The sequence below is a fragment of the Schistocerca americana genome, chromosome 7 (assembly GCF_021461395.2).
Source record: "Schistocerca americana isolate TAMUIC-IGC-003095 chromosome 7, iqSchAmer2.1, whole genome shotgun sequence".
NCBI lineage: Eukaryota > Metazoa > Arthropoda > Insecta > Orthoptera > Acrididae > Schistocerca > Schistocerca americana.
Genome location: NC_060125.1, coordinates 50,168,548 through 50,195,645, shown reverse-complemented (window position 1 = coordinate 50,195,645; position 27,098 = coordinate 50,168,548). Strand labels below are relative to the sequence as shown.

At 39.9% G+C, this 27,098-nt stretch overlaps 2 protein-coding genes across 4 annotated transcripts in view; one reads left to right on the top strand and one right to left on the bottom strand.

Annotated features, from left to right (window-relative positions):
- Nucleotides 1-6,409, top strand: part of LOC124622490 (cytoplasmic dynein 1 intermediate chain-like) — a 198,877-nt gene extending 192,468 nt beyond the window's left edge. Inside the window, 1 exon segment of the mRNA XM_047148204.1 lies at nt 6,179-6,409. Within this exon segment, the coding sequence (XP_047004160.1) occupies nt 6,179-6,331 (153 nt within the window). The 3' untranslated portion in view covers nt 6,332-6,409.
- Nucleotides 6,410-9,862: 3,453 nt separating this feature from the next.
- Nucleotides 9,863-27,098, bottom strand: part of LOC124622596 (phosphatidylinositol phosphatase PTPRQ-like) — a 431,781-nt gene continuing 414,545 nt past the window's right edge. For all 3 annotated transcript variants that reach the window (XM_047148348.1, XM_047148350.1, XM_047148349.1), the window contains 2 exons: nt 11,282-11,348; nt 9,863-11,195 (listed from right to left, as the gene is read on the bottom strand). In XM_047148348.1, coding sequence (XP_047004304.1) covers nt 11,065-11,195; nt 11,282-11,348 — 198 coding nt within the window. In that variant the 3' untranslated portion in view covers nt 9,863-11,064. The remainder of the gene's footprint in view (nt 11,196-11,281; nt 11,349-27,098) is intronic.

The window sequence follows — 27,098 nt, the reverse complement described above, 5'->3', positions numbered from 1 at the left end:
TGGTCACAGAGTAAATGAAGTTGAGGAATTCTGCAACCTAGGGGCAAAATAACCAATGGTGGATGGAGCAAGGACGACATCAAAAGCAGACTAGCAATGGCAAAAAGGGTATATGTAATCAAGAGAAATCTACTGGTATCAAACTTAGGCCTTAATTTGAGGAAAAGATTTATGAGAATGTACGTTTGAAGCATGGCATTGTACGAGGGCTATCCACAAAGTACATTACGTTTTGGATTTAAAAATAAATAATCTATCTTGCACAAGCCTTTAAAAATGAATGGGACTGACAGAAGAGGGGAATGAGGATTCTCAGTACATATTATATAGTCACATAAGACATGAAATTATATTACAACACCATGCAGAAACATCCCCCAGCTTGTCACAAGCGAGTAACTCCCGTAACTGGGGAGAGGATGCTGTTTTGATCAAGACTGACACAGATCTCATTTAGGTCAAGCCCTCCACCTCCCCGAACTTGTCCTCTAAATGCTCAACAACAAACTGAGGCTTCATCGTCATGAAAGATTCCCCACCAGCTCTCGTACATACAAGGTACCAGGGCGAATAAGATCTGCTGCCATCCTTAGCCTGAAGTTCCTCCCACGGTGTGGCCAGGGGGGGGGGGGGGAGGAATGATTTGGGGCTGTACTTCTGTGCGTTGAATTGAGCTCGTGATCACTTAGAGACTGCTGGTGTTTCACCACCAGCAAGAGATGATGGGCAATGCTTCGTCGCGCGTCATCCGCCCTCATGCCACCCACTCCAACCAGGGGGCCTCACCACAGCGCCACCCAGCCGCAGCAAAGGCTACCAGACATGATGGCCACTGCAGGCAATCCCGATGCCCCAGGGGGATGGGCATCTACTCCTTGACATACATGGGGAATTAAAGGCGCAGGCATCAGCAGAGCATTCCCTGGTGGCCAGGGGGCTACAACCAAGAGCGTACATGGCAGCCCCACCACAACGGACTGGCTACCGTGCTGAATATCAGGTGCAAAGAAGTGCATGGTCATCGTCGACACAGAAATCGACACTGCATAGTGCATGGTGGAAAACGCACCCAGGAATGTGTCCTTGCCCAAGAGATGGAGAATGGGCAGGACTGCAATGCAACAATGAGAAAATGGGCTAAACATCTCAATGCAGGATTGGCACGATGCACCTTGCAAGGTGCCCTTCCCCAATTGGCTTGCTCTTTGGGAAAATTTTGAAGAATGGAGGTAAAACCGTACAGGGGACCGTCACACAAAGGCCAAAACATGTGAAACTCCTTGTAGTCTCCTCATACGACAGGCAGGAATACCTCGTGCCTACTCTAACCCCTGGACCCCCAGGGGGACAAGTCATATGCAGTGCAACTGCACTGACATTTAAATCCAGTGTGTTCAGAATTTCCCCCTCCCCCCACTCTCTCAGTGTGGCATGGCAGTGGGGGAAATGTGCAGCAAGACTGAGCACTATGGTACTTTTGCCAGGGCATGGGTTATGAGCTGAAATCTTGGCCACTCCTGAATTACATGGGTAAGTGCCAGCAGTGTTGTACTGTTGGATGCAATAATTACCCGTAAAATGGGAGTCCTGGTTTTTTTTCTAGGACAGCATACCTACTCAATTTTATGAATCTTGAGGCATGTGTCCACAAACAAGTACCTTCTACAAGCACTTTCTGACATGTTTACATTAGGACTTGTACAAGTTTACTTCTGCAAGTCACTTCAACAAGTTAATTCCAGGAATTTGCTCCGCGTATTTCCAGTAGCGTTTCCAATAGAGGTGTCATGAGACAGGCAAATGGAAGCTTACTGTGTCACAGCTAAAAACAGAGTAGGCACTAAAAACAAAGTTCAGAAAATATTTGGGTGAAGAAATGGATACATATTTAATTTATCACAAAACACTATCAAATAAAATAAAATCGGTGGACTTCACTCAGAGTAAAAACTTTCGGAGAACGTTGTTTGCTGACTTCAAACATCTTGTGTCAATTTTTTTTGAGTCACCAGTCTTCTGACTGGTTTGATGCAGCCCGCCACTTATTCCTCTCTTATGCCAACCTCTTCATCTCAGTCTAGCACTTGCAACCTACATCCTCAATTATTTGCTGGATGTATTCCAGTCTCTGTCTTCCTCTACAGTTTTTACCCTCTATAGCACCCTCTAGTATTATGGAAGATATTCCCTGATGTCTTAATAGATATCCTATTACCCCGTCCCTTTTTCTTGTCAGTGTTTTCCACATATTCCTCTCCTTTCTGATCGTGCGCAGAACCACCTCAACACCTTACCATCCACCTACTTTTCAAAGTTTGTCTGTAGCACCACATCTCAAATGCTTTTATTCTCTTCTGTTTCGGTTTTCCCACAGACCTCGATTCACTATCATACGAGGGCTATCCACAAAGTACATTACGTTTTGGAATTAAAAATAAATAAAGTATTGGAAAGTTTTATTATTATATACAGATGAAAGCCACACTTAAATACTACTTTTCTACATAGTTGCCATTTAAATTAAGGCACTTATCATAGCGATGGACGAGCTTGGTAATTCCTTCGTCGTAAAATTCGGCCTCCTGCGACTTCCGGGTTACTGATTAACCACGTGGTTGAAGGCGCAGGCGGCCGAAGTTTACGACAAAGGAATTTCCAAGCTTGTCTATCGCTACAATAAGTGCCTTAATTTAAATGGCAACTATGTAGAAAAGTAGTATTTAAGTGTGGCTTTCATCTGTATATAATAAAAAAACTTTCCAATACTTTATTTATTTTTAATTCCAAAACGTAATGTACTTTGTGGATAGCCCTCGTATGATAGTGAATCGAGGTCTGTGGGAAAACCGAAACAGAAGAGAATAAAAGCATTTGAGATGTGGTGCTACACACAAACTTTGAAAAGTAGGTGGATGGTAAGGTGATGAGGTGGTTCTGCGCACGATCAGAAAGGAGAGGAATATGTGGAAAACACTGACAAGAAAAAGGGACGGGGTAATAGGATATCTATTAAGACATCAGGGAATATCTTCCATAATACTAGAGGGTGCTATAGAGGGTAAAAACTGTAGAGGAAGACAGAGACTGGAATACATCCAGCAAATAATTGAGGATGTAGGTTGCAAGTGCTAGACTGAGATGAAGAGGTTGGCATAAGAGAGGAATAAGTGGCGGGCTGCATCAAACCAGTCAGAAGACTGGTGACTCAAAAAAAATTGACACAAGATGTTTGAAGTCAGCAAACAACGTTCTCCGAAAGTTTTTACTCTGAGTGAAGTCCACCGATTTTATTTTATTTGATAGTGTTTTGTGATAAATTAAATATGTATCCATTTCTTCACCCAAATATTTTCTGAACTTTGTTTTTAGTGCCTACTCTGTTTTTAGCTGTGACACAGTAAGCTTCCATTTGCCTGTCTCATGACACCTCTATTGGAAACGCTACTGGAAATATGTGGAGCAAATTCCTGGAATTAACTTGTTGAAGTGACTTGCAGAAGTAAACTTGTACAAGTCCTAATGTAAACATGTCAGAAAGTGCTTGTAGAAGGTACTTGTTTGTGGACACATGCCTCAAGATTCATAAAATTGAGTAGGTATGCTGTCCTAGAAAAAAAACCAGGACTCCCATTTTACGGGTAATTATTGCATCCAACAGTACAACACTGCTGGCACTTACCCATGTAATTCAGGAGTGGCCAAGATTTCAGCTCATAACCCATGCCCTGGCAAAAGTACCATAGTGCTCAGTCTTGCTGCACATTTCCCCCACTGCCACGCCACACTGAGAGAGTGGGGGGAGGGGGAAATTCTGAACACACTGGATTTAAATGTCAGTGCAGTTGCACTGCATATGACTTGTCCCCCTGGGGGTCCAGGGGTTAGAGTAGGCACGAGGTGTTCCTGCCTGTCGTATGAGGAGACTACAAGGAGTTTCATATGTTTCGGCCTTTGTGTGACGGTCCCCTGTAGGGTTTTACCTCCATTCTTCAAAATTTTCCCAAAGAGCAAGCCAGTTGGGGAAGGGCAGCTTGCAAGGTGCATCGTGCCAATCCTGCATTGAGATGTTTAGCCCACTTTCTCATTGTTGCATTGCAGTCCTGCCCATTCTCCATCTCTTGGGCAAGGACACATTCCTGGGTGTGTTTTCCACCATGCACTATGCAGTGTCGATTTCTGCGTCGACGATGACCATGCACTTCTTTGCACCTGATATTCAGCACGGTAGCCAGTCCGTTGTGGTGGGGCTGCCATGTACGCTCTTGGTTGTAGCCCCCTGACCACCCAGGGAATGCTCTGCTGATGCCTGCGCCTTTAATTCCCCATGTATGTCAAGGAGTAGATGCCCATCCCCCTGGGGCATAGGGACTCCCTGCAATGGCCATCCTGTCAGGTAGCCTTTGCTGCGGCTGGGTGGCGCTGTGGGAGGCCCCCTGGTCGGAGTGGGTGGCATGAGGGCGGATGACACGCGACGAAGCATTGCCCATCATCTCTTGCTGGTGGTTAAACACCAGCAGTCTCTAAGTGATCACGAGCTCAATTCAACGCACAGAAGTACAACCCCAAATCATTCCCCTCCCTGGCCACACCATGGGAGGAACTTCAGGCTAAGGATGGCAGCAGATCTTATTCGCCCTGGTACCTTGTATGTACGAGAGCTGATGGGGAATCTTTCATGACGATGAAGCCTCAGTTTGTTGTTGAGCATTTAGAGGACAAGTTCGGGGAGGTGGAGGGCTTTACCTAAATGAGTTCTATGTCAGTCTTGATCAAAACAGCATCCTCTCCCCAGTTACGGGAGTTACTCGCTTGTGACAAGCTGGGGGATGTTTCTGCATGGTGTTGTAATATAATTTCATGTCTTATGTGACTATATAATATGTACTGAGAATCCTCATTCCCCTCTTCTGTCAGTCCCATTCATTTTTAAAGGCTTGTGCAAGATAGATCACTAGACTGCCTCTTTGCAAACATCTACTATTTCAATGAACGTCCTTGATTTCACAAACAAATAGTGAAGCATAAATTGTGCTGGCACCATGATTTTGCTGAACTGAAGAGAGTTGTGCTGACCAAAAAATGCCACACTGCGATAGTAAATGAAATTTCATGCTGTACTGAGTACTTCGGGGAAGGACAAGCAAAGCCAATACAGGTGGAGTCTTGGCTCAAAGCGAATAATTAGACTTTTTCTGTCACTCATATCACTCCATCACTCTCTGATAAGTGATTCAGTCCACAGATATAAGCTTTTCAAAATTGTGTAATAGATAATTTGAAAAATACATGTGCAGAAGGTTGCTGAAATATTTTCAGTGGTTAATATACAGACCTATGTAATTGAATTCTGGAAAATGTGAAATGGGATAAAAACAATACAAAACTCTTCAATTTTGATTTGTAGCTCATAACCAATAAATTAAAGTCAGTCACTTATTTGCCTTTGTAAATATATTGCAGTTTAAAGTTGGATTCCAAAATATGTCTGACCATTACACAGTATACCTGAAAACTGTAGAATCTCAAGGTCTCTTCCACATATGTAGTAGTTGTTAATGGTTCTTAAACCAAGTGTTAGCAGTGGTTAAATTATACTCTGTATAAAATTCTATCAGGTGGCCTCCCCTTTCTTTTCTTTCCCTCAATGCATGTTCTATTGCACAGCAAGAAAGTGGTTCTTCATGACATAGCTATCACCAGTTGTTGTTCTCCTGTACTGAATTCACACTTATTTGCACCATTTTAGACCCTCCATTCATTGTTAGAATCCACAATATTTGATAGTAACTCCTGTCATTGTAGTGGCACTCAGTGCAGTTTTTCCTGAACCAAGATACTTACAGTACATCCTTTACACTGTGGCATGTGAAAGTCCCTGAGCTTGCAAGACTTCAGAATGAGGCATTCCTCCGTGCATCTGGTGTCTGGCGAATGGAGTCTGGCTGTGATCAAAAGCATTGATTGCATAGGAGTGTTCTCACTCCAAGATAGCATCTCTAATACAGTTGCTCATGTGGATACAAGTACTTGGCAAATTATTTCTTTTATTTTTATTTTTTTATTTTTATTTATTTTTATTTTATTTTTTTTTTTTTTTTGGGGGGGGGGGGCAGGTAATTTAATCACTTCCATTGTGTTAATATATAACATATTACTTAAAGACTTTTTTCAATTACAGCAATTGGCACAACCACGTCTTGATGAATGGAGCAAATTTGTTTATACACTGCAAGAACTACGCAATAATCAAGCTGATGATGATATTGACAAATTGAGTGTCAACTCCGGTCCAGGGAGCCTGTCCTCGCTGTCATCTTCTCCACTCCGTTGAGGAAGTCGGGAGTCTTTCTCGTTCCCAGAATGTTTTTTTGAAATTCAACAAGAGGCACCTATATGTGCAATTTTCTGTGCAATTTTCTGTGCACATTATTTATATAATAGGTTTATTTGCAATGATTTTTGTGTTGTGTGATTGTGGGCATAAAGCCATGGGCAGATATGATGTCATGCTGCATTTAGCAATTATTTAAAGAACATACGCACAAAGTGCAAAATTTGGCATAACACACTAAATTTAGTAGTAGCATGAAATCGCAGCCCTATCAGTCCACAGTTCAGGAAAACTTTATTGGTAAACTCAGAACTTTCATTCATTTCAGTTTTTATGGTGCATCTGACAGTAAAACAGTAACTTTGACTTTCTCAATTCAACTTTCTGGGTGGGGGGCTGCATAATAGTACTCCAGTATTTTGATATTTTGCAGTATTAAGATATAAGGTTTATGAAGGACATTCAACTTAATTTGCGAGCTTAAAAGAAATGTAAGCTACTACACTTAGGGAAGAAATGAAATATGAAATTTATGTCTGTACTTGTTACCAGTATGCTTGCTGCCTAGGCTTGTAAATTCTTTTTTTTTTTTTTTTGTAAACAAAGCACCATGAATGGGCCATTATTGTAAATATCTCGAGAATGTATATATAATGCTGTGATATTTATTAATTATAATATTTTCTGATTTCACCTACTTTTAAATAATTTGATACCTTAGCAATGACTATTGGTTCAATGTTTTCATATTACATAATTTATTAAATAATTTAATTTTCTTTAAGTAATTTTTGTAAATTTTCAAGACGGTAGCCTTGGCTTAAGTTGTGATTCACGTTTTTTCATTACCGTAGAAGCCACGTTGCTTTTTATATCATTTATTGATATATTTTAAACTTATTTTTCATATCTTGTCTTTCAGAAGCTATTTCTCACTCCTTGTAAAATGACATAAGTTGTAAATATTCTGTATGTATCGTGCATTTGCCCATGCTATCAGGTCTTACCAAATAAAGAGTTTGAAACAAAGAACTATTCTCCTTTATAAATTTATTTATTGGAAAATTTAGAGGAGAAAATGAAACATTAATCGCAAAAGCATTTCCCTCATAATTATATGCACTGGGAAATACACAGTTTCCTTTTTTGGAAGATATATAATGCTCTCTTCCACTGTATTCACTTGTTTCATGTGATGCTGGAGTACATTATATTATTTGGTAGCATGGAAAGTGTTTCAAATTATTAGTAATGGTATGGGTGTGGGTATGGTTTAAGAAAACATGAGCAGTAGTAATGTCATCACTTTCACTTTTATGTTTGTGTATCAGTAGTACTAAATGCTTCACTTTCTGAAGGTAAGTAGTAAATTGCAGTTCTGTCTTGTATTTATTAGTTTTCTCAACAGAATTTTTCTTGTAGAAAACACACATACTGTCAATTTTTAGTGTGTTTGATAAGGACATCGGTATGGATGTAGCCATCAGAGAAATGGAGATTAATGCCCAGAGAAGTGTCATGTTGAATGAGGAGGATCATGTGTAGAAGATAGGAGAGATGTTAAGGCTGTGTAGGAGTGAGGTTAGTGGTCTTGATCTGGGGTCCATATCATGAAGATACCTTTAGTGAACCTAAACCAGATACGAGTTTTGGATTTATGGGTTGCTACAAAGGTTTCCTGTAAATGACCAATAAAGAAGTTAGCATAGGAGGGTACTGTAAGGGTGTGTGTGATTGTGCCATGATTTGTTTTTGTACATTTCCCTCAGATTTGATTGCGAATAAGATATGAGGTAGTGAATATAGAATAGGAAGGACACTGAGAGAGGTTGCCTTCAATAAATTTTATGCTCTTAACATGGAAGATGTTAGTGCATGGGAAGGTGGTGTAAATGGTGACAAATAGAGTCCAAGTGGTAGTGGGGTGGTGATGGATACATTATCAGTAAATACACATTTTTTCAGGTATATAGCATTTTTAAATTAAGAGAGATGTTAATTGGAGCAAACTGATATTCTAAAAATGCCAGGGATAAAATACAGGGAGCAAAAATTATTTACCATTTGTACAGAAACAAGACTGCAAGTAAGACTCCAGTGACATGAAAGGAAGCAGTTGTTGAGAAGGATGTGAAATGGGGCTGTAGTCTGTCTCCAATGCTATTCAGTCTGCACATTGAGCAAGCAGTAAAAGAAACGAAGCAAAAATTTGTGGGGGGAATTTAAGTTCAAGGGACTGAAATAAAAACTTTGAGATTTTCCAATAACATTGAAATTCTGTCTGAGGCAACGAATGTGTTGGAAGAGCAGTTGTGTGGAATATGTAGCATTCTGAGAAGAGGTTATAAGATGATAGTAAAAGAGTTTTGCTGTTTTGTAATGAGATAACTGATAATGGCTTAAGTACAAAGAATATACAGTGCAGGCTGGCTACAGCAGTGAAACCATTTCTAGATTTCTTAATATTCTCTGCACTTTGCACATACTTTGACTATTATCAGTTTTCTTTCAATAGCAATGAAAGCATTTCTGATAAACAGGTGTTTGTTTACATCTAATATATATTTAAGTGATAGGAACACTTTGTGAAGGTATGAATTTGGGGTTTTGCTTTGTAGGGAAGTGAAACATGAACAGTAATGAGCTGAGTCAAGAAGAGAATGCTTGTGAAATTTAGTGCTACAGAAGAATGCTGAAAATCGGATGGTTGGCCGGAGTAGTTACTGAGGAGGTACAGAATCAAACTGGAGAAAAAAGAAATTTATGATACAAGTTGCGTAAAAGGAGGATTGATTGATTTGGCGCATCCTGCAGCATCAAGAAATCATCAGTTTGTTAATAGAGGGTAGTGATTTTGTGTATATGTGTGTGTGTGTGTGTGTGTGTGTGTGTGTGTGTGTGTGTGTGTGTTGGTACAGGTAAACTGTAGTGGGAGACCATGAGATGAGTGTAGTAAGCATGTTCAAATAGTTGTAGGTTGCAGTAGTTATTCAGAGATGAGGCTTGTGTAGCATAAGGTAGTGTGGAGAGATGAATCAAACCAGCCTTTATACAAGACCACAGCAAGAAAAATTAGTTGTAATCACAACAGTTATTAATTGTGACTGCTGTCTGTTTTGTCTTGTTGCTGCTGTACTATTCACATGATTGCTGGTGTCATTACTGTGAGTGTCATGTGTCAAATCAGTATCTTATTAGGTAACAGCTTGTAAAGGAAGGGATGTCAAAATATCAAACATAATCCTGTAATGCAAGAATTTTAATTAACTGTAATACATGCTAGTGGCTGTCATTTCCTGTCACTGAGATTCTGGATGAAAGTCATTATTTTTTAATTGTTTCTTTGTTTCAACCAATCAGTCACACATATTCCTAAAGATACTTTCAGATAGTGAGATGTGTGTTGGTAATGGGTAAAGACCAGCACAGATGAAGATATTGGTGGGCATAATCACTTGGTAGGTGAAATACACATGGTGTTATTCATGAATCATTTGAGTACATCTGGAATAATTTCTTTGTGACTAAAGATTAAAAGATATTTCCAGAGTTCATTTATTTACATTAGATGAAATTGATGTATATGATTGCATGAAACACTCTCCGAGTACAGTTTGAGTATCAGGTATGATATAAAAATTTGAGTGGGTATCCACATTCTTCTTAAATATATTTACAAACACACTTGACACAATCATTATTATAGCGATAAAATGAGATGACATAACATTATGTATGATTAATGTACACAAGACTAAGCCTGTATTTAACAGTTATCATGCAGCATGAGATGTCGAGTTGTAACACAATACATTCAACTTCACAATGTGACAAAACCCACAGCATATTTCACAAAATTTGTTGCAGTAATCATGAATATTAAAACTTGGAGTAAGTGTCAAGAACACAACATGCTGTGGTGTATTAAAATTTAGTCCACACTAATCTGTAAATTCACACTTCACAGGTTTATGTTAAGAGATACATCTGCAGAATGCAAAAAAATTGAAAATCAAAATTCTGTACTTTAAAATGCCATAATTAAAACCAAACAACAAAAAGTTGCATGTTGTTAGATGCACAAAGAAATGAGTTTAAAGCTGTTGTAATTAACATTCAAGTGAGACCATCTGTTAATACAAAACCAGTTACTAAATTCAATGGCGTGGACATCAAAATGTTCAAATAATTCAGGCCACATGGAAGCCTAGCCTAATAAATTTTGCATACGTAATGGTTTAAAATAGTTATCAAAATTACAATAAACACCAATACAATTCAGATACAAATCAGGAACTTTCAGATAGCATTTTATTTACATGCGAAGAATTTTTTCTACTGTATGTAAAGTGAACACGTGGTTATTTTTGAGGTGTTCTTGTTATGAGAACATAAACATCTCCAACTAACATATATCACACTGATATTTTTTTATAAATTTTGTCAGATACGGCGCTCTATTTCTCTAAATAACTGTATTATCATCTGAGCAAGAGCTATTGAAGCCAGTTACAAATCAATTCAGTTGGTAAAAGAAATATTATCACTTCCAAATCATTTTTGTCACCTTTGTAAATTGAGGATATAGTGTGTTTCCTTTTTGCTAGCACTTGTTCATCTTAGCTCTCATTTATGATTGATGCTTGAAAATCATGAGATCAAATTTCATGTAATTAATTCAGTTCATATTTCGTAAGCACAATACACAACATTAAATAATGTTCAACAATAAATTACAGTTCATATTCATTTTCAGTTATATTCGATTTTGCATTCAGCATCCTTGAACTGTCGTGGACTGTAGCATTTAGAGCAGGGCCTGCAGATTCATAGATTGGTTCCAGTGAACTTGTAGAAGTTTTGTCTAAACAAAATAAGCACACACACAACTTTAAAATAATTCAATTTTTTTCATAATTAACCATTATCAAACAATTTAATCATATTTACCATGTTTTGGATATGCTGTATTCGCTAACGCATCCCTCATGCACTTATAGATGTATGCATACTGAGCCTGTAAAGAAACCCAAGTAAATCTGTTAGTAACATTCCAACTAGTGGTCTACGTAAAGAAGTGACCGAAGATCATACTGAAATATGACAGTAAGACAGATATTACACTTACAGAATACAAATGCTGAAAAGACAATCGTGTTGTACCTCAGTATGCATCAACTTCTCAGAATTTAGATATTGTTCTCTGTCATCTTGTTTGAAGTAAACAGAAAACACTACAAGATAAGAGGCAAGGTAAATCTTGTAACATAAGTTGTCAACATAGGCGCACTAGTGATACCAACATTGAAACCACTACAGGTGATTATGTATAAATTTAAATGAATCAAAGTAACACATTCGCCAATTAAAAAGGTAGTTGCCTTGATAAACATGTTGACTGTTGTACACATTGTTGTGGACTTTTTGCCAGCAGGCTTACAAGTACATGACGTCCGGCCTCACAGCATGTTAAAAAGCTACCAACATGATCAATTTCAGTGACTAGAAATCAGTTGTAAAGCTTTGTTTCTGAGCACAAAGTTTGAGCATTAGAAATGGAAACTGATATAAGAATCACAGGGTGACAACACCAAAAATTAAACCTTGAAATTTCCAAAAGAATAGTGATAAGAGGTAATACTAAGGGTAACATCTAGAAAGAATAAATGTTATTAACAACACTTTTGTAAATGTTGTTGCAACATTAATTGGTGTGAATGTTGGAGGCGTTTCTTAAGCTTTACTAATGATGAGAAGAAATTACCTATTAGTAGGATAGGTGAATGGTTGACTTTGTTTATTGAGAGAGTTCTAGAGAAGAGAAGCTCGCCTGCAAAGGAGACCACATTTGGAACAGTAGTACAACCCATTCTACAGTACTACTCAAATGTTTGGGATCACCACCAGGTCAGATTAAAGGAAGCAATTCAGAAGTGTGCTGCCATGTTTGTTATTGGTTTATTCGATCAACACAAATAACAGATGTTTCATGAACTCAAATGGGAATTCTTGTAGGAAAGGCAACTTTCTTTTTGTGAAGCTTTATTGAGAAAATTTAAATAACAAGCATTTGCAGCTGACTGCAGAAACGGAAACTGTTGTCAATGTTCATTTTGTTTAAGGGCCATGAAGACAAAAAGAGAAATTAGGATTCAAACACAGACAGGAAAGGAAATAACTGCTAGTGCTACATGGTTCTCTCTGCCATACACAACATTGTGGCGTGTAGAGTATGTATGTAGATGTAGATTATTCAGTTGTAACTGCAAGTGAATATTTTTCCCCCTCTGGGAAATCTCTAACATTACAGTTGAATATAGCATATGACCACACCCAGTCTAATACAGTCATCAACAAAAAAACCTACTTCTGTAGTATTGGCTGGATTATCAGTGCTTTACAGATTTGTCAAAAACAGATTATCTGAATAAAATAGTGATAAAATGTTGTAAATGATTTCGCCAAATGATAAAAGGCCAATACACACACATCTGCTGCTGAATCAAGAACTAGAATATACCTCACATCTGCATCATATTGAAAAATTCATCTACAACAGACTGGCGAAATCAATTTCTGAGTAAACAATTTCATTTTTGAAATTCTGACAGCTGCATGTAAACATAGTTACTCATAATCTCCGTTATACTATCCTCATATGCGGATGTGATATGTATAAACTGTGTACAGAATGTCCAAAACCTGCAGGGTCAAAATTATACAGATGTGAGGGGAATCCTATTCTGAATGCATTGAGATAAGAAAGATTCTCACAATTAAAGCTTTTGACCATTGGCCTTCATCAACAATAGACACATGCATGCGCGTGCACACCGACATGCAACTGCAAACGTGTACACGTGTGTGTGTGTGTGTGTGTGTGTGTGTGTGTGTGTTGACAAAAGCCAATGGCTGAAAAGCTTTAATTTGAGAGTCTTTTTGTTTTGCCTATCTACAACTCAGCATCTCCGCTATATGGTGACTAGCAACTTTCCTTCTCATAATATTGTTACATTTCATCCTAGATTTTCCATTGTTTGAGATAAGAAACTATGATTCAAATTGAAAATTTAATTTTTTGTTTACATAACTAAACTGTATAGCAACAAGTTAAGTTAATAGAAAACATGTGAAGTGGGGAATGCTAGTCTCAATGCATGCATTACTGTGTTGCATAAAATTTTGGCACGTTCTCTGAACTTTGGAGATAAAGAATCTGAGATGGTGGGGCCAGATTAAAAGACTGAGGGAAGAGTGGCTACCAAGGACTCTGAAATGGATGGAATCTAGAAGAAGACCATGAACAAAATGGAGAGGTCTACAAAGAGACAAAATTGTCTACAGTAGAATGTGTGTGAAAGGAGAAGATTGGAAGGGGCTTTGTGAAACCTGCTTAAGAAAAAATGTTTTGGGAAGAAGAGGAAATAAGTTCTTGTCTATTGGTAGATACATGTCTGCAGTCCTCATACACACAGAAATCTCCACAGCACAGTAACAGAGCTTGCAGTTACAGAAGTCAAAACAAAATGGCACAGCCCATTGATAAAGTGGAGATGTGTTGTGCTATTTTGTATTGGTGTTACAGTAGTATAGTGTGGGGATTTCAGTATGTACCAAGACTGCAGATGTACCTACCAACAGACCAAAGAAAATGACATGCTGGCCATGGAGATGAAGTGATTGATTGACTCATATATAAAATATAAAAGGACTTAATCAATCACATGAGCATTTTATTTCACAATGCAGTAACTACTTTCAACCAACCAGTGGTCACCTTCTGTCTGGTAGTAGATAAAAAGAGCAGATAAAGAATCATTATAAAATCTTGCAGGTAACAATTGATATAATTAAAAAGAATAAAATAATTCCTTTTAGGCATAAGGTGTAATTTTATTCTTGGCTTTCACAGCACTACATCCTACTGCAAAATTTGCTAAATACCTGTCTGCAAGTTCCTGTGCCAAGCACTTCATCACCTTTGACAGTTAGTCATGAATTATGAACAGTGAGGACACACAATGTACCATCTACAATTGTATCATTCTTTTTCAAGGTAGTGCCATCGATGCCAATATGGCAAGCAATATATGAGAAATAAGCAGTTTACAAGCATATGCCTCACACACATTGCTTGTTCACAATCCCATAGGCATGTTTACAATCCCACACTGCCTGAAATACTCATTTCTGTCCATTGGGCCATGATTTCAAAACACCCAGTTTAGAATAAATGATTAACAGACACACAATAATAATTAATGCCTTGAAATTGTATTTGAAATAAGTCTGACAAGAACTTCTAATATTGCATTCGTTTATTATCATTATTGTCGCTGTTATGACATGTTTAATACTTGGTAATTTGTTGGATTGTTAGTTATAAAGTTCGCTATTGATACATGTACTGTGAATTGATGGACAGTATCCTTCAAAAAGGCTACGCTAAGTAGTTTTTGGAGGCACTTCATGCATAATTCCAATGACATTTTTCTTTATGGTAAATACTTTTTTGATGCTTGTCAGTCGCCCCATGAGATGATTCAATAATAAATGAGTGACTGGAAATAGCCAAAATATTCTGATTTTGAAATACTGATATCTCTGACTGAAAATTATCCTGATGATAAATCCTGCTAAACACAACCATTTCAAGATTTGCAGTATGTGATTTTCCAGCTAAGTCGGCTAACTGTTTGGCCACCTAAGAATTTTGAACAACATATGCTCTGTACCTCCTGGCCTTTGCATGCAATAAAAATCTCCTGTGAGCTTTTGCAGGCAGAACTGAATTTGATGTAGTTTGTTTTGCTGAGGTTTATACCTAGTGAATGTACTGTGAACCAGTTCAGAATATATACAAGCAATTGGTAGGATAATTTATTGTCAATTACAGTGCACGCATCATTGTCAAATGTTTTGAAGTTGCTTGCTTTGTTGGAGGACAAAGGTAGATCGTTAATGTACATAAAAAATAATAGTAGACCAATGGCAGATCTTTGTGAGACTCCATAATATACCTTTCCTGTCCATTTGGTGTTTACATAGAAAACTACCTTTTGCTACCTGCACTGTACATAAGATTTTAGCCATTTACTCACTTTTCTCCTGTTTCCTTTGTGACTCACTTTCTCAAAAAGTTTTGTGGGATCGACACAGTCAGATGCTTTTGGAAGATCACAAAAAATACCAAATGGCTATGTGTTTTTGTCTGTCATTCACCGAGCAAGGTGGCACAGTGGTTAGCACCCACTGGACTCGCATTCGGGAGGAAGACAGTTCAATCCCACGTCCAGCCATCCTGATTAGGTTTTCCGTGATTTCCCTAAATCACTCCAGGCAAGTGCTGGGATGGTTCCTTTGAAAGGGCATGGCCGACTTCCTTCCCCATCCTTCCCTAATCCGATCAGACCAATGAGCTCACAGTTTGGTCTCTTCCCACAAACAATCCAACCCCCAATCCTCTAGGCATTCAAATCATCATCTGTGAATGTGAATATGACTTCCAGTGCAGAAATACTTTTTCTAAATCCACATTGATTTTTCTAATAAAGTTGAAGCTGTCATTGATACTTCAAGTGCCTGGCAAGTAACAATTTTTCAACGACTTTAGATAATGCTATCAAGAGGTAGACTGAACAATAACTTGTAACATCTGCAGCATAACAATTTTCATAAATAGGCTTACAATCTGTCAGGAAGGACACCTCGATTCCCGGAGCACTGAATATATGTGCTGGAATTTTGGTTAATAGATTACAGCAGGCTTTTACCAACATCCTCAAAATATTGGTTACACCTATTGATCTTTTGCTTTTCAAAGTACTGATGATTTTTCTCACTTTAGATACTGTTATGGGGGACAAGTTATTTCAGGAATTACCCTTTTTTAAAGAGGCTTGTCCCTGCCTTTGTATTATATACATTGTTATTTTCAATGTTTATAAAAATGTCTTGAGTTCTATTTCGATGGGAAGCACCAGTCTCATTCCATTATTATTACCCCCCCCCCCCCTCCCCACCCACCGGCTTGCCCCCCCCCCCCCCCCCCAACCACCCAGATAGTTTTGACTGTATTGCTAGAGTTACTTAATCATGTTTTTAAGTGTTTTTCGTCACAATTTAACTGTACTGTATTGCCTGGAACATTTGATGTGATTACAATTCTCACTTGGTTTTACATGAAAACTTTGTGCCACTGGTAATACATGATTTTTTGTTGGAATCTATGGTACAAGCCCTGTAAATCCTTTTTGGAAATAGTACTGCCAAATATTAGTGCCTCATCATCACTGAACAAAATAAGTTTGTAGCTGACATTATCCTCATCATACACTGGCCTCCAGTCTACATCTTGGTGACATGATTTGAAGATGAATACTTTCCTAATTTTTTGGTCTGACTACTTTCCACTGAGGCTCGGTTAACTACTTGCTAATGCTTAGATTATCTATAGCAAGCTTTTGTCCATCATGTTCAGAGACACCATTCTGAACTTTGTTAATAGTAATATCAGCTATTATTGTTGACCTATAATACACTGTCAGTTTATTGGAATGTAAATTTATTCTGGTGCAGAAACTTACTGGAGAAGCAAGGTTATATATGGACATCAAATTTCCCAGGTCAGATTTACCACTAGAGAGTATCAGCAAGTTAACACTGAAGTCCTCAAGTACTATAATGTACCTCGCATATTTAGAAATGTATGCTAGGAAGAATTCCCATTGCTTCAAAAAGAGACTAAAATTCACTGATGATACCCATTACAATGTTATAATATATGAATAAGAATTAGTTACAAACAGTTTTGTGGCTTAAATTTTAATATATGCATTACTTGTGCTACACATCATGATGTTCTTGATAGATGGCTACACCACCTCTTCCTTTAGTTTTTCTACAAAATGAAAGTGATGAGTCATAATTATTTATCACTAGTTTTTTTAAACCAGAAGTAACATGGTGCTCCCTAAACACACAATATGGACACAATCTACAGCTTGTTGATCATAGACATTCACTTTGAGTGATGACTTGCTGAAAAAATTCCATGTTTTGATTATTAGAACCAGTTATATAGTTTCTCCAAAAAAGATGTCTTGATTGGTGATTTGATAGAGGCATCTGCGTTACATTTTCTCACAATCTATCTGGACGGGATACGGTATCTATAATTGTGATGAGCATTTTTTCACATCTGTTGGCTATTTAAGGCACACACAGTTATCTGAATTTTTACAGTTTTACAAATTAAGGCCAAATTAAATGGTTTTTCCATAAATATGCAAAGAACAGAATTTTAGCAATTTTCTTTGTGTTATTACCAACTCTGCAATAGGTTTTAGTTCTGGAAGAGTTAAATACATTTTTAATTTCTTTGGTGGAGCATGGAGTAATTGTAATTTGGCTCTGTATATGTGGGTTTGGGATTTATTCTTGCATATATTCTATTGCTTTATCCACTGAACTGCCCATGCCAACTTCTGAGCTTTTTCCAGAAAGTGATTATTAAACATTTTCATTAGCAGACTGTTAGCACCTATTATTCAAGGGCTTTCTTTAATAGCAAAACTTTTATATAACTTGTCTGATTTCTCTGTTCCCCTTCCAACTATCACCCCCATTATTTGGATTTTACAGAGACCTTTTTTATTTTTTAATCATTTCCTTGAGATAGCATGGGTGATTCTTGTAATATGAAATCAGTTCTACTTCTCTGTGCTGACCATTTCATATAATTTTATTTTCCTTTCATTTGAAATTTTTATTTCCTTTTGCAATGCAAAACTTTAGTTAAACTTATTAGTGTCATACTTTATTGTCATCTTGCAAAAACAGCTACTGAATATTGACAGAAATTACTCTATAAATGTATTAAATTTAGAATTCAAATCTGCCACTTTATACACATCCTCCAGTCAGCTTCCTGTATGGCTTTGTTAAAACTTTCTGTTGTATGGTCATCCATCAGGTTGTAATGCACGTTATGGAGAAGTATGTACTGAGTAAAATGACTAAGGACACAAAAAATCCACCCTGGTTTAATAAGGAAATTCAGAAACTGTTGAGGAAGCAGGGGCTGTTGAACTCTTGGTTAAAAATGTACATGCAAATGATGCAGGCAAAAGTTAGTAGAAATTTATGCATCACCTAAAAGACTGAGGCATGAAGCATACAATAACTGCTGCCGTCCTATCTTAACAAAAGATCTTGCTGAGAACCCAAGAAAACTCTGGTCCTACATAAAATTGCTAAGTGGATCAAATGTTTCTTTCTGGTCACTCACTGACCAGTCTTGTGTGGCAGTAGAAGACAGAAAAAGGAAAGCCTAAGTTTTACGTCTTGCATTTAAGACATCTTTCACACAGGAGGATCAAAGAGACATACTGACATTTCACATTCATGCAGACTTCTGAATGAAGGACTTAGTAATAGGCATCCCTGATGTAGGGAAACAACTGAAAGAGCTGAAAACAAATAAGTCATCAGATCTGGATGGAGTCCCTGTTCGATATAATAGAGAGTACTCTACGCCATTTACCCTCTATTTAGCTTTCATTTGTCACAAATCACTTGCCCAGCACAAAGTCTAAAGTGAATGATAAAAAGAATATGTGACTCCTGTAATTAAGAAGAGTAAAAGAAGTGACCCACAAAATTACAAACCACCACTATTGTTAACCCTGGTTTGCTGTAGAATTCTTGAACATATTCTCAGTATGAATATAATAAATTTCCTTGTGATAGACGAGTTTCTTGTAAGTACTGCTTGTGTGAAACTCAGCTTGTAGTTTTCTCTTATACCACTGCAGAGTGTTAATAAAGTTACCAGCATATAAAATAGGTTTCCAGATATGTGAGTGGCTTGGAAACGTCTTAAGTAATAGAACCCAGTATGTTGTCCATGATGGTGATTGTTCACCAGAGATAAGGATATTGTTATGAGAGCCCCTGAAACTTTGATAGGACTGCTATTATTTTCCATACGGGTTGTCTCTACCTTTCGGGTCAAATTGAAACAGGTGATAGTGGATCCATAACCAATTATATAGAGGTATAGAACCAATTGTCAGAAATGCATACTTACTGTGTTATAGACATACACAACATACATGACATAACAACAACATAGCTCATAGTAATTGTTCAAAGTGGTGACTGCCAGTCTCAATGCACGTGTGATGCCTCTGGTGTAAAGTGCTATATCTTTGGACCCAATGATCTTTGTTTGCTTTGTCTATGTCTTCTCTGCATGCTACATTTGTACAGCCATGTTGTATTTGCCTTGTTCTTTGCTTAAATAAATGTTCATTCGACAGCTAAAGTGTGTTATTACCAATCTACAACCCATGATACCCACAGTGGTGACCCCGACATCATCGTCGTGTGTTTGGAAATTATTTTGTGCTTCTTTTCATCTTTAATGGACTTCATGTGCCAGTCGACATTGTCTTCGGAACAATGGATATACCAGTGTCATTTTGTGCTAATGTTTCGCTCCCTATTAACTGTGCTTGCATATTTGCTAGTGTACCTAATGTGCCTTTAGTTAAAAGTGAACAATTACCTGGGCCCAGCCATGCCGGCAGCCACTTAACCGTAACCGGCCCAGAATGGCCACCGTCAAGTGCAACTACGCAGCAACGGCTGCTACACAGACAGTGCACACCGCTTGGTGCCATTGTGAATGATAATTGAGTGAAGGACATTGTGGTTCACCCCTCAGCTAAGCAGTCACCTTCAGTTTGGTCTGGTGTGCCGACAAAGTTCAAGAACTGTAATTTAAACATTCATGTGCAAGGGTCGCACTTTCTTATATGGCTGACGTCATAGCTCTGCCCCCGCACGCAATCTCAGCGAAACCGGTTGCCTTGACAGCGCCCGTTTCTGTGACCATCGCTCTGTGGTCACACCACGATTGCCTGCAGCCCACTTTGGTAATGGCACTGGCTGTTCCACCCGCGCTGATTACCAGATCAGCCCCCTCATGACTGCACTGCGACTGCCTTCTGCCTGCTGTTGCAACAGCACCAGCCGTTACACCCGTGCCGTGTTCGTCTTTGGGCGTACAGTTGACACACATCATGCCATCGGTTGCACCGCTCTCTCTCCACATTGTGTGCTGCTTGCGGATGCCCCCCCCCCCCCCCCCCACGCAGACCGCAGATGACACATCGTCCACCACTACTGCATTCCTGGCATTGGGGGCTTCCTACCCCCCTCACACAGATTTTTGCCTCCCAGTGCTACATCAACATGTGTTAACCGGCAGGTTTCCTAAGCTGCCTGTGTTGCTAAAGGACAATCTTAAGACTTGGTTCGGATTAGTGGATCACCTACTGGATATCTGCAGGATTTCAGATGATAACGCACGTTTCATCTACCTGGTGAGCCACCTCCATGCTCATCCAGACCTCATCAGTGATCTGCTCCTCTCACTGCCCGCCTTGCCCAAGTATTTAATGGCGAAAACATTGCTCATCGAACACCTTTCTCACACACCAGCAGAGGTTATCCACCTCGATGATCACTCACCTTCGCAGCTTTGGTGGCATATTTGTGCATTAACTGATGATCAAGCACTACCAGACACCGCACTGTGGACTTTGTGGATGGTCAAACTCCTGTTGGACCTACAACTTCACCTGCTATTTCACATAGCTGACCCTCTCGAGGTTTGTCTACGTATGGCTGATCGGGCATACACAATCATTTCTCACCGACACTGCCTGTCATGGACAACATTGCCATCATCTTCAGTTGGCATGCCTGCACCTTCAGTTCCACACCCTGCCAGCAGGGGTCAGCGCGCATGTCTCAGAAGCTCAGCGGCCTGTCAGGAGCTGCCTGCTGGCAGCCTACAGAAGGTACTGCCTGCGACCTCCCGACAGCAGCCGACCTCACCCGAGCAGCAGCCCGAGCAGGCTCAGGTAACGATGCAGTCAGCTGCATCCCCCACCCATTCCATGACGCGTCACGTCCAAGCTTACCCACTATACTAGTACCATGCTACTTATGGGGGCGCTGCTTGCAGCTGCCGCATGCCTTGTTCGTACCCAAACGATTCCGGCAGGCAAGCTTAGGCGCCACGTCCTGCCATGATTGTCCATGGCACCTATCGTCCGACGCCACACTACTTGCCTCAATGGTGCGACGCCTGTATGTCTCGGATTTGTCATCGGGCACTCGCTTTCTTGTCGACACTGGTGCCAACATCAACATTATCACAGCCAAGCATGCAGTCAACATGCTTTCTCCTGCTAACTTCGCTTTTATTGCAGCAAATCACTCCCCTATTGCAGTCCTTGGCTCCATCAAGATGTCACTTCACCTATCACCATACACCACCTTTCCTTGGACCTTCCACGTCGTTGATGTGGATGAACCTGTGATCAGGGTGGACTTTCTACATCATTACGAACTTTTGCCAGACCTGCAGGCCGCAACGCTCCACCACGAATCTGGTTCTATGCATGTGCGGCGACTACAGGTCTCTTAATGCTCAGACAATTATCAATAACTATCCCATTCCTCATATCCAGCATTTCACGCAATTACTGCATGGCTCAAAGTTCCTCTCAGATTGTTTAAAGGTGTATCACCAAATTCCTATGCATCTTCCGGATATCCAGAAGACAGCCATCATCACACCCTTCAGCCTATTTGAATACTGTTACATGCCTTACGGCTTGAAAAACACTGCACAGACATGGCAACAGTTCATTGATTCCATTTTGCTACCTCTGCCTTTCCCATTTGCTTATTTGGACAACATTCTGATTTTTTCCTCATCTGCCAAGGAACACCAGTTTCATCTCAATACAGTTCGTTCGGCTCTCACTGTCAGTGGTGTGGTGATCAACCACAAAAAATCTCAACTCTGTTCTACATCAATTACACCCCTTGGCCATACAGTCTCAGCCGACGGCCTCTGACCAACGTATTCTCACATCAAAACGATTCTCGCACTACCTCTTCCTGAGGATTATGCTCAACTCCATCATTTTCTGGGTATGGTAAACATTTATCTACACCATATCCCCAAGCTGCCTCCATCCAATCAGCCCTTACCGACACCCTCTCTGGTAAAAAATACCACGGGGAAGCAAAAGTTGGACTGGACTAAGCCCATGCTCGATGCATTTGATAATCTGAAAACCGCCATCATGAAAGCAGTCACTCTCACCCACCCCAACCCCGAGGCCCATAATTCTATTATGACCGATGCTAGCACATCAGCTGTGGGCACTGTCTTACAACAGCACACCACGGACTCCACCCAGCCACTCCGTTTTGTTTCGAAGAAACTAACCAGGAGTTAGTGTAAATGGTTGGTTTCCGACCGCGAGCTTCTCAAGGTTTATGAGGCAGTCAAACACTTCCAGAGCAGCCTGGAGGGACATCCTTTCAATATCTACTCGGACCAAAAACCTCTCATTGCCTCAATACGCAACTCAGCGAAGGACCTCCAACCATGACACTTCTGGCACATAGACTTTATTTACCAACATTCCTTGGGCGCTTGTTACATCCACAGGGTGCAAAATGTAGCTGACTATCTCTCTCGTATCTCGGTGTTCTCCGCACCCTCGAACGACTCCAAACTGAAGACGCAGATGCACAGCGCTTGGTTTCGGACAGCGAGTCGTTGTTCATTATCAAACCTCTTGTCCTGCACAGGTCAAAGACCCCTGTCCTCTGCGATGTTTCTGTGGGCATCCACCGCCCCTTGGTGCCGTCTGCTCTTTGGCGCGGGGTTTTCGACACTTTACACAACCTGGCCCACCCTGGAATGTGGGCAATGACAAGACTAGTCACTGAACGTTTTGTCTGGCCTGACGTGCAGCATGATTGCCGCTCCTGGACCTGCACTTGTGTCCCTTGCCAACATAGTAAAGTGGACAGACACATGCAGCCACCTTTAGGACGGTTTGACGTCCCCAGGGGTCACTTTTGGCACGTGCACATTGATGTGATCGGTCCTCTCCCCCCTTCTGAGGGGTACAAATACATTTTCCTATGATTGACCATGTAACCCGTTGAGAGGCAGTCCCTCTGGTCAACATTATGGCAGAGACCATAGCTCATGCTTTCTTATCAGTGTGGGTCATGAGATTTGGCTGCCCCCTTTCACTTACTATGGATCAGGGATGACAATTCTAGTCCATGCTTTTCACTCGACTGTGCGAGCTGTGTGGAGTAGCAAAATTTCACACTACGGCCTATCACCCACAGGTGAATGACGGGTTGAGTGATGGCACCGAACTCTAAAAGCTGCACTCATGTGCCATGCGGGCTTTGGTCTGAGGCACTTCCTTGGTCTTATTCGGCATCTGTTCTGCTCACAAGGAGGACCTGAATGCTTTGCTGGCAGAGGTCTTGTATGGAGAACCCCTTCTCCTGCCAGCTGAATTCACCGAGGGCACACCCCCGACTGGTGCAATCAATCTTCCAGCCCTTGAAGAACGAGTGCGTGCACGCGTCGTCCGCCTTCGACCACCTCTGCCTCGTGCTCATTTCATGCCACCGGTGTCTGTACACAAAGACCTGGTTTGGTGTTTGGTTTGTGGGGGTTGAAGGGACCAGACAACAAAGGCCATCGGTCCACAAAGACCTGGCATTGTGCAAATTTGTAATGCTGTGCGACGACTCCGTACGAGTCGCCTTGCAACCACCTTACTCAGGTCCGCACCACATCTTATGCTGGAGAGTGAGTACTTTCGTGATACTTCTCAATGGACGACCCAATACTGTTGCAGTTAACCGGTAAAAACTGGCACGGTCCCTCTCCAACCCACATTCTGACGCCTCTGGTATGCCTGCCATTGCTGCCGCCTCACCCGCTGATGCTGCCGATGTGGCCTCCAGCAATGCTCCACCACCTGTGCAGCAGTCCAACACATGTGACCATGTCAGTGCGGTTCCCTAGGTGCACAGCACTAACCCTGGTATCAGTTGTCTATTGCATCAGACAGCTTGTGATGTGTGCACATGGTGAGGTGTGTTACTGTGCACAGTGCATGATGCATAGTCAAAGATGGAACTTTACTCATCACAAGAGTTGGTACACCAGCAGAAGGATGTAGTGCCTGTAAAGCAGCATGAATGTATAGAGAACACATATCCAAAAGTCATCATCCTAAATGGAAGAAGTTCATCTCCATTGATATCAACTTGTGAGTGATGTGCAAACATCAGACTTTGAGAACATGGTGTTGGGTTATGTAGCTGATCACACAGCAACAGGCACCCATCAACTCACCTGTGAAATGCACACTTCGAAGGCTACTGTGTGGGGAGTACTGGTGGAACAGTTATTACACCCCTAACATAAAGTGCGTGTGCAAGCACTGAGACCAACAGATTTTCAATCTTCTGTTCACTTCTGTCAATGGATTATCCACCACACTACTGTAGTGCCAAACTTTGAACAGTTTGTATTGCTCACAGACGAGGCCTCATTCATCCATGATGATGTTTTCAACGGCTTCACCAGCCATGTTGGGAGTGAGGACAATCCCCCTTCCACCCACATTGGTGCCCACCAACAATGATTCTCTGTCAGTGTATAGATGGACATTGTGCAAGATCACCTAATAGAACCATATTTGCTGTCTTCTCTTTTGACTGGTCAACATTGCCTGGTATTATTGCAAGATGTGCTGCCACAGTTCTTGGAGACTGTACTGCTACTTGTTCACAAAAGGGTGCGGTTTCAGCATGATGGTGCTCCAGCTAACTTTGATGTTAATGTTAGTGAGAACCTGAACAGCATGTACCCTCATCTTTGGATTGGAAGGGGAGATCTTGCCCATTGGCCAGTGTGATTGCTGGATATTACATGTCTGGACTTTTTTTTTTCTCTGGGCTTATGTCATGATTATGGTGTGTGAAACCCCCACAGAAATGAATGAATACCTGCTTGCTAGCGTCCAAGCTGCCTGTCTCTTGGTACAGCAGACACTAGGGATCTTTGAAAGAGTGTGGGAAACTTCATGCCCTGTTGCCATGCATGCTTTGAGACTGGCAGTCATCAGTTCTCAACTATTACTATGAGCTACATTGTCATTATTCAGTGTACACTGTGTATGTCTGTAACATAATAAATATGCATTTCTGAGGATTTGTTCCCTATATCAGTATAATTGATTGTGGACCCACTATCACTTATTCCAATTTGAGCCAAAAGGTTTCAGACACCCTGTATGTTTTATGTACATTTAGAGGCAGTAGGCTATTAATAGTCTTATCTTAAATCTTATTGTCATCAGACTAGATGTAACCAAAATTCTGAGGGAGCTAAGTATTTTCTTAATTTCTTTGAATGATGATACAGTACTAGTAGCTTAGTGGTATACATGTTGCATAAAGGCAATTACTTTATTGCACAAACTGATGGTGCCAATTTTCTGAGCTACTTTTAATTTATTAAGTGTTTGCCACCTTACTGCAAGGCTGTTTTTCTTAACTAAATCTGTATGTTATTTAACTAATTTCACAGTTTATCATTAAGCTGTAGAAACAAGTTGTGTGTAGCAGGCCATTACTAAGAATTGAAGAGATTGTGGAAACTGAGTTGAATAGAAAAAGAAAGAGTTTAGTGATAAGATCAGTTAATAAGCTATCTTTAGCTGATTAACACAGGAACTAAGGCACAGATTAGAAATTAGAATAAATAATACCAGGCATTTCTAGTTGGGGGAGCTGCAATAGGCCAGATTAGTTAACCAAGGTCTCCTGGATTGCTGCTTAATTTGGGTAGGATTCTCACTGATGGTGTGTCAGTTGCTGATATTGTGAGATGGGGATATGAGAGATGTGACCTACACCTTAACAGAAGGGGGAAAGGTAGATTAGTTGAACTGATAGTTGAAAACATATAGGAGGAATTGGACACCAATAGTAAAATTGTTGTCATTACAAATGTGAAAGGTAAGACTCTTTAGGCTAAAAATCTCATTCAGATGAACTACAAATATAGTACAGATAAACACTGTGTTGCACACAAAATCAGCTCGTTTACTGTGGTGCATCACAATGTTAAAGGATTAAAAAAATAAAGTTAATGAATTTCTTGTCTGTCAACATTGATGTGTTAATGTCTATAGGAGCACTGTGTAAACAGGAGACTCTGTATTTTAATCACAATGTATCATAAACTATCAGCCTACTTCTGTATGGAAACATGGAACAAATTGTAATATGTATTAAAACTAATATGGATTTCAAATCTATTGAAACTATTAGTTTCTACTTAGACCACCAATTAGAGCATATGATTGTGAAATTTTGCTACTGGAAAAGTCATTTATAATTATGTTTAAAAATAAAGAAGAAAATTGAGTCATTATCATGCCACCACCTAGTGGACAAAAGAAATTAAATGAGAATCCATTGAAAATTTAGTATCAATTTACCAAAAAATTCACATGAAAGAAATTATTTGTATATATTATTAACACTTATAACTTGTTAGTTATTTGTATGCACTGCGAATGTAAGTTACACAGTTTGTTAACATCTTCAGAAATGCCAGTTTCGACAGTGTTATGTTGATTTGGAAATGGGTCTCTGCCTGAAACTAGTCATTGAATGAAAAATAAAGTTTTTGCCACTTGGACTAGTTTTTCGTTCTGTTGACTTATAACCTGAGTTATAATGTTAGTATGGCACACAATTTCCTAGGCAAGCAGTACATTAATAGACAAGATATTTGTTAATGAATATTTACTCAATGATATAAATGTTTATCTGGTAGTGAATG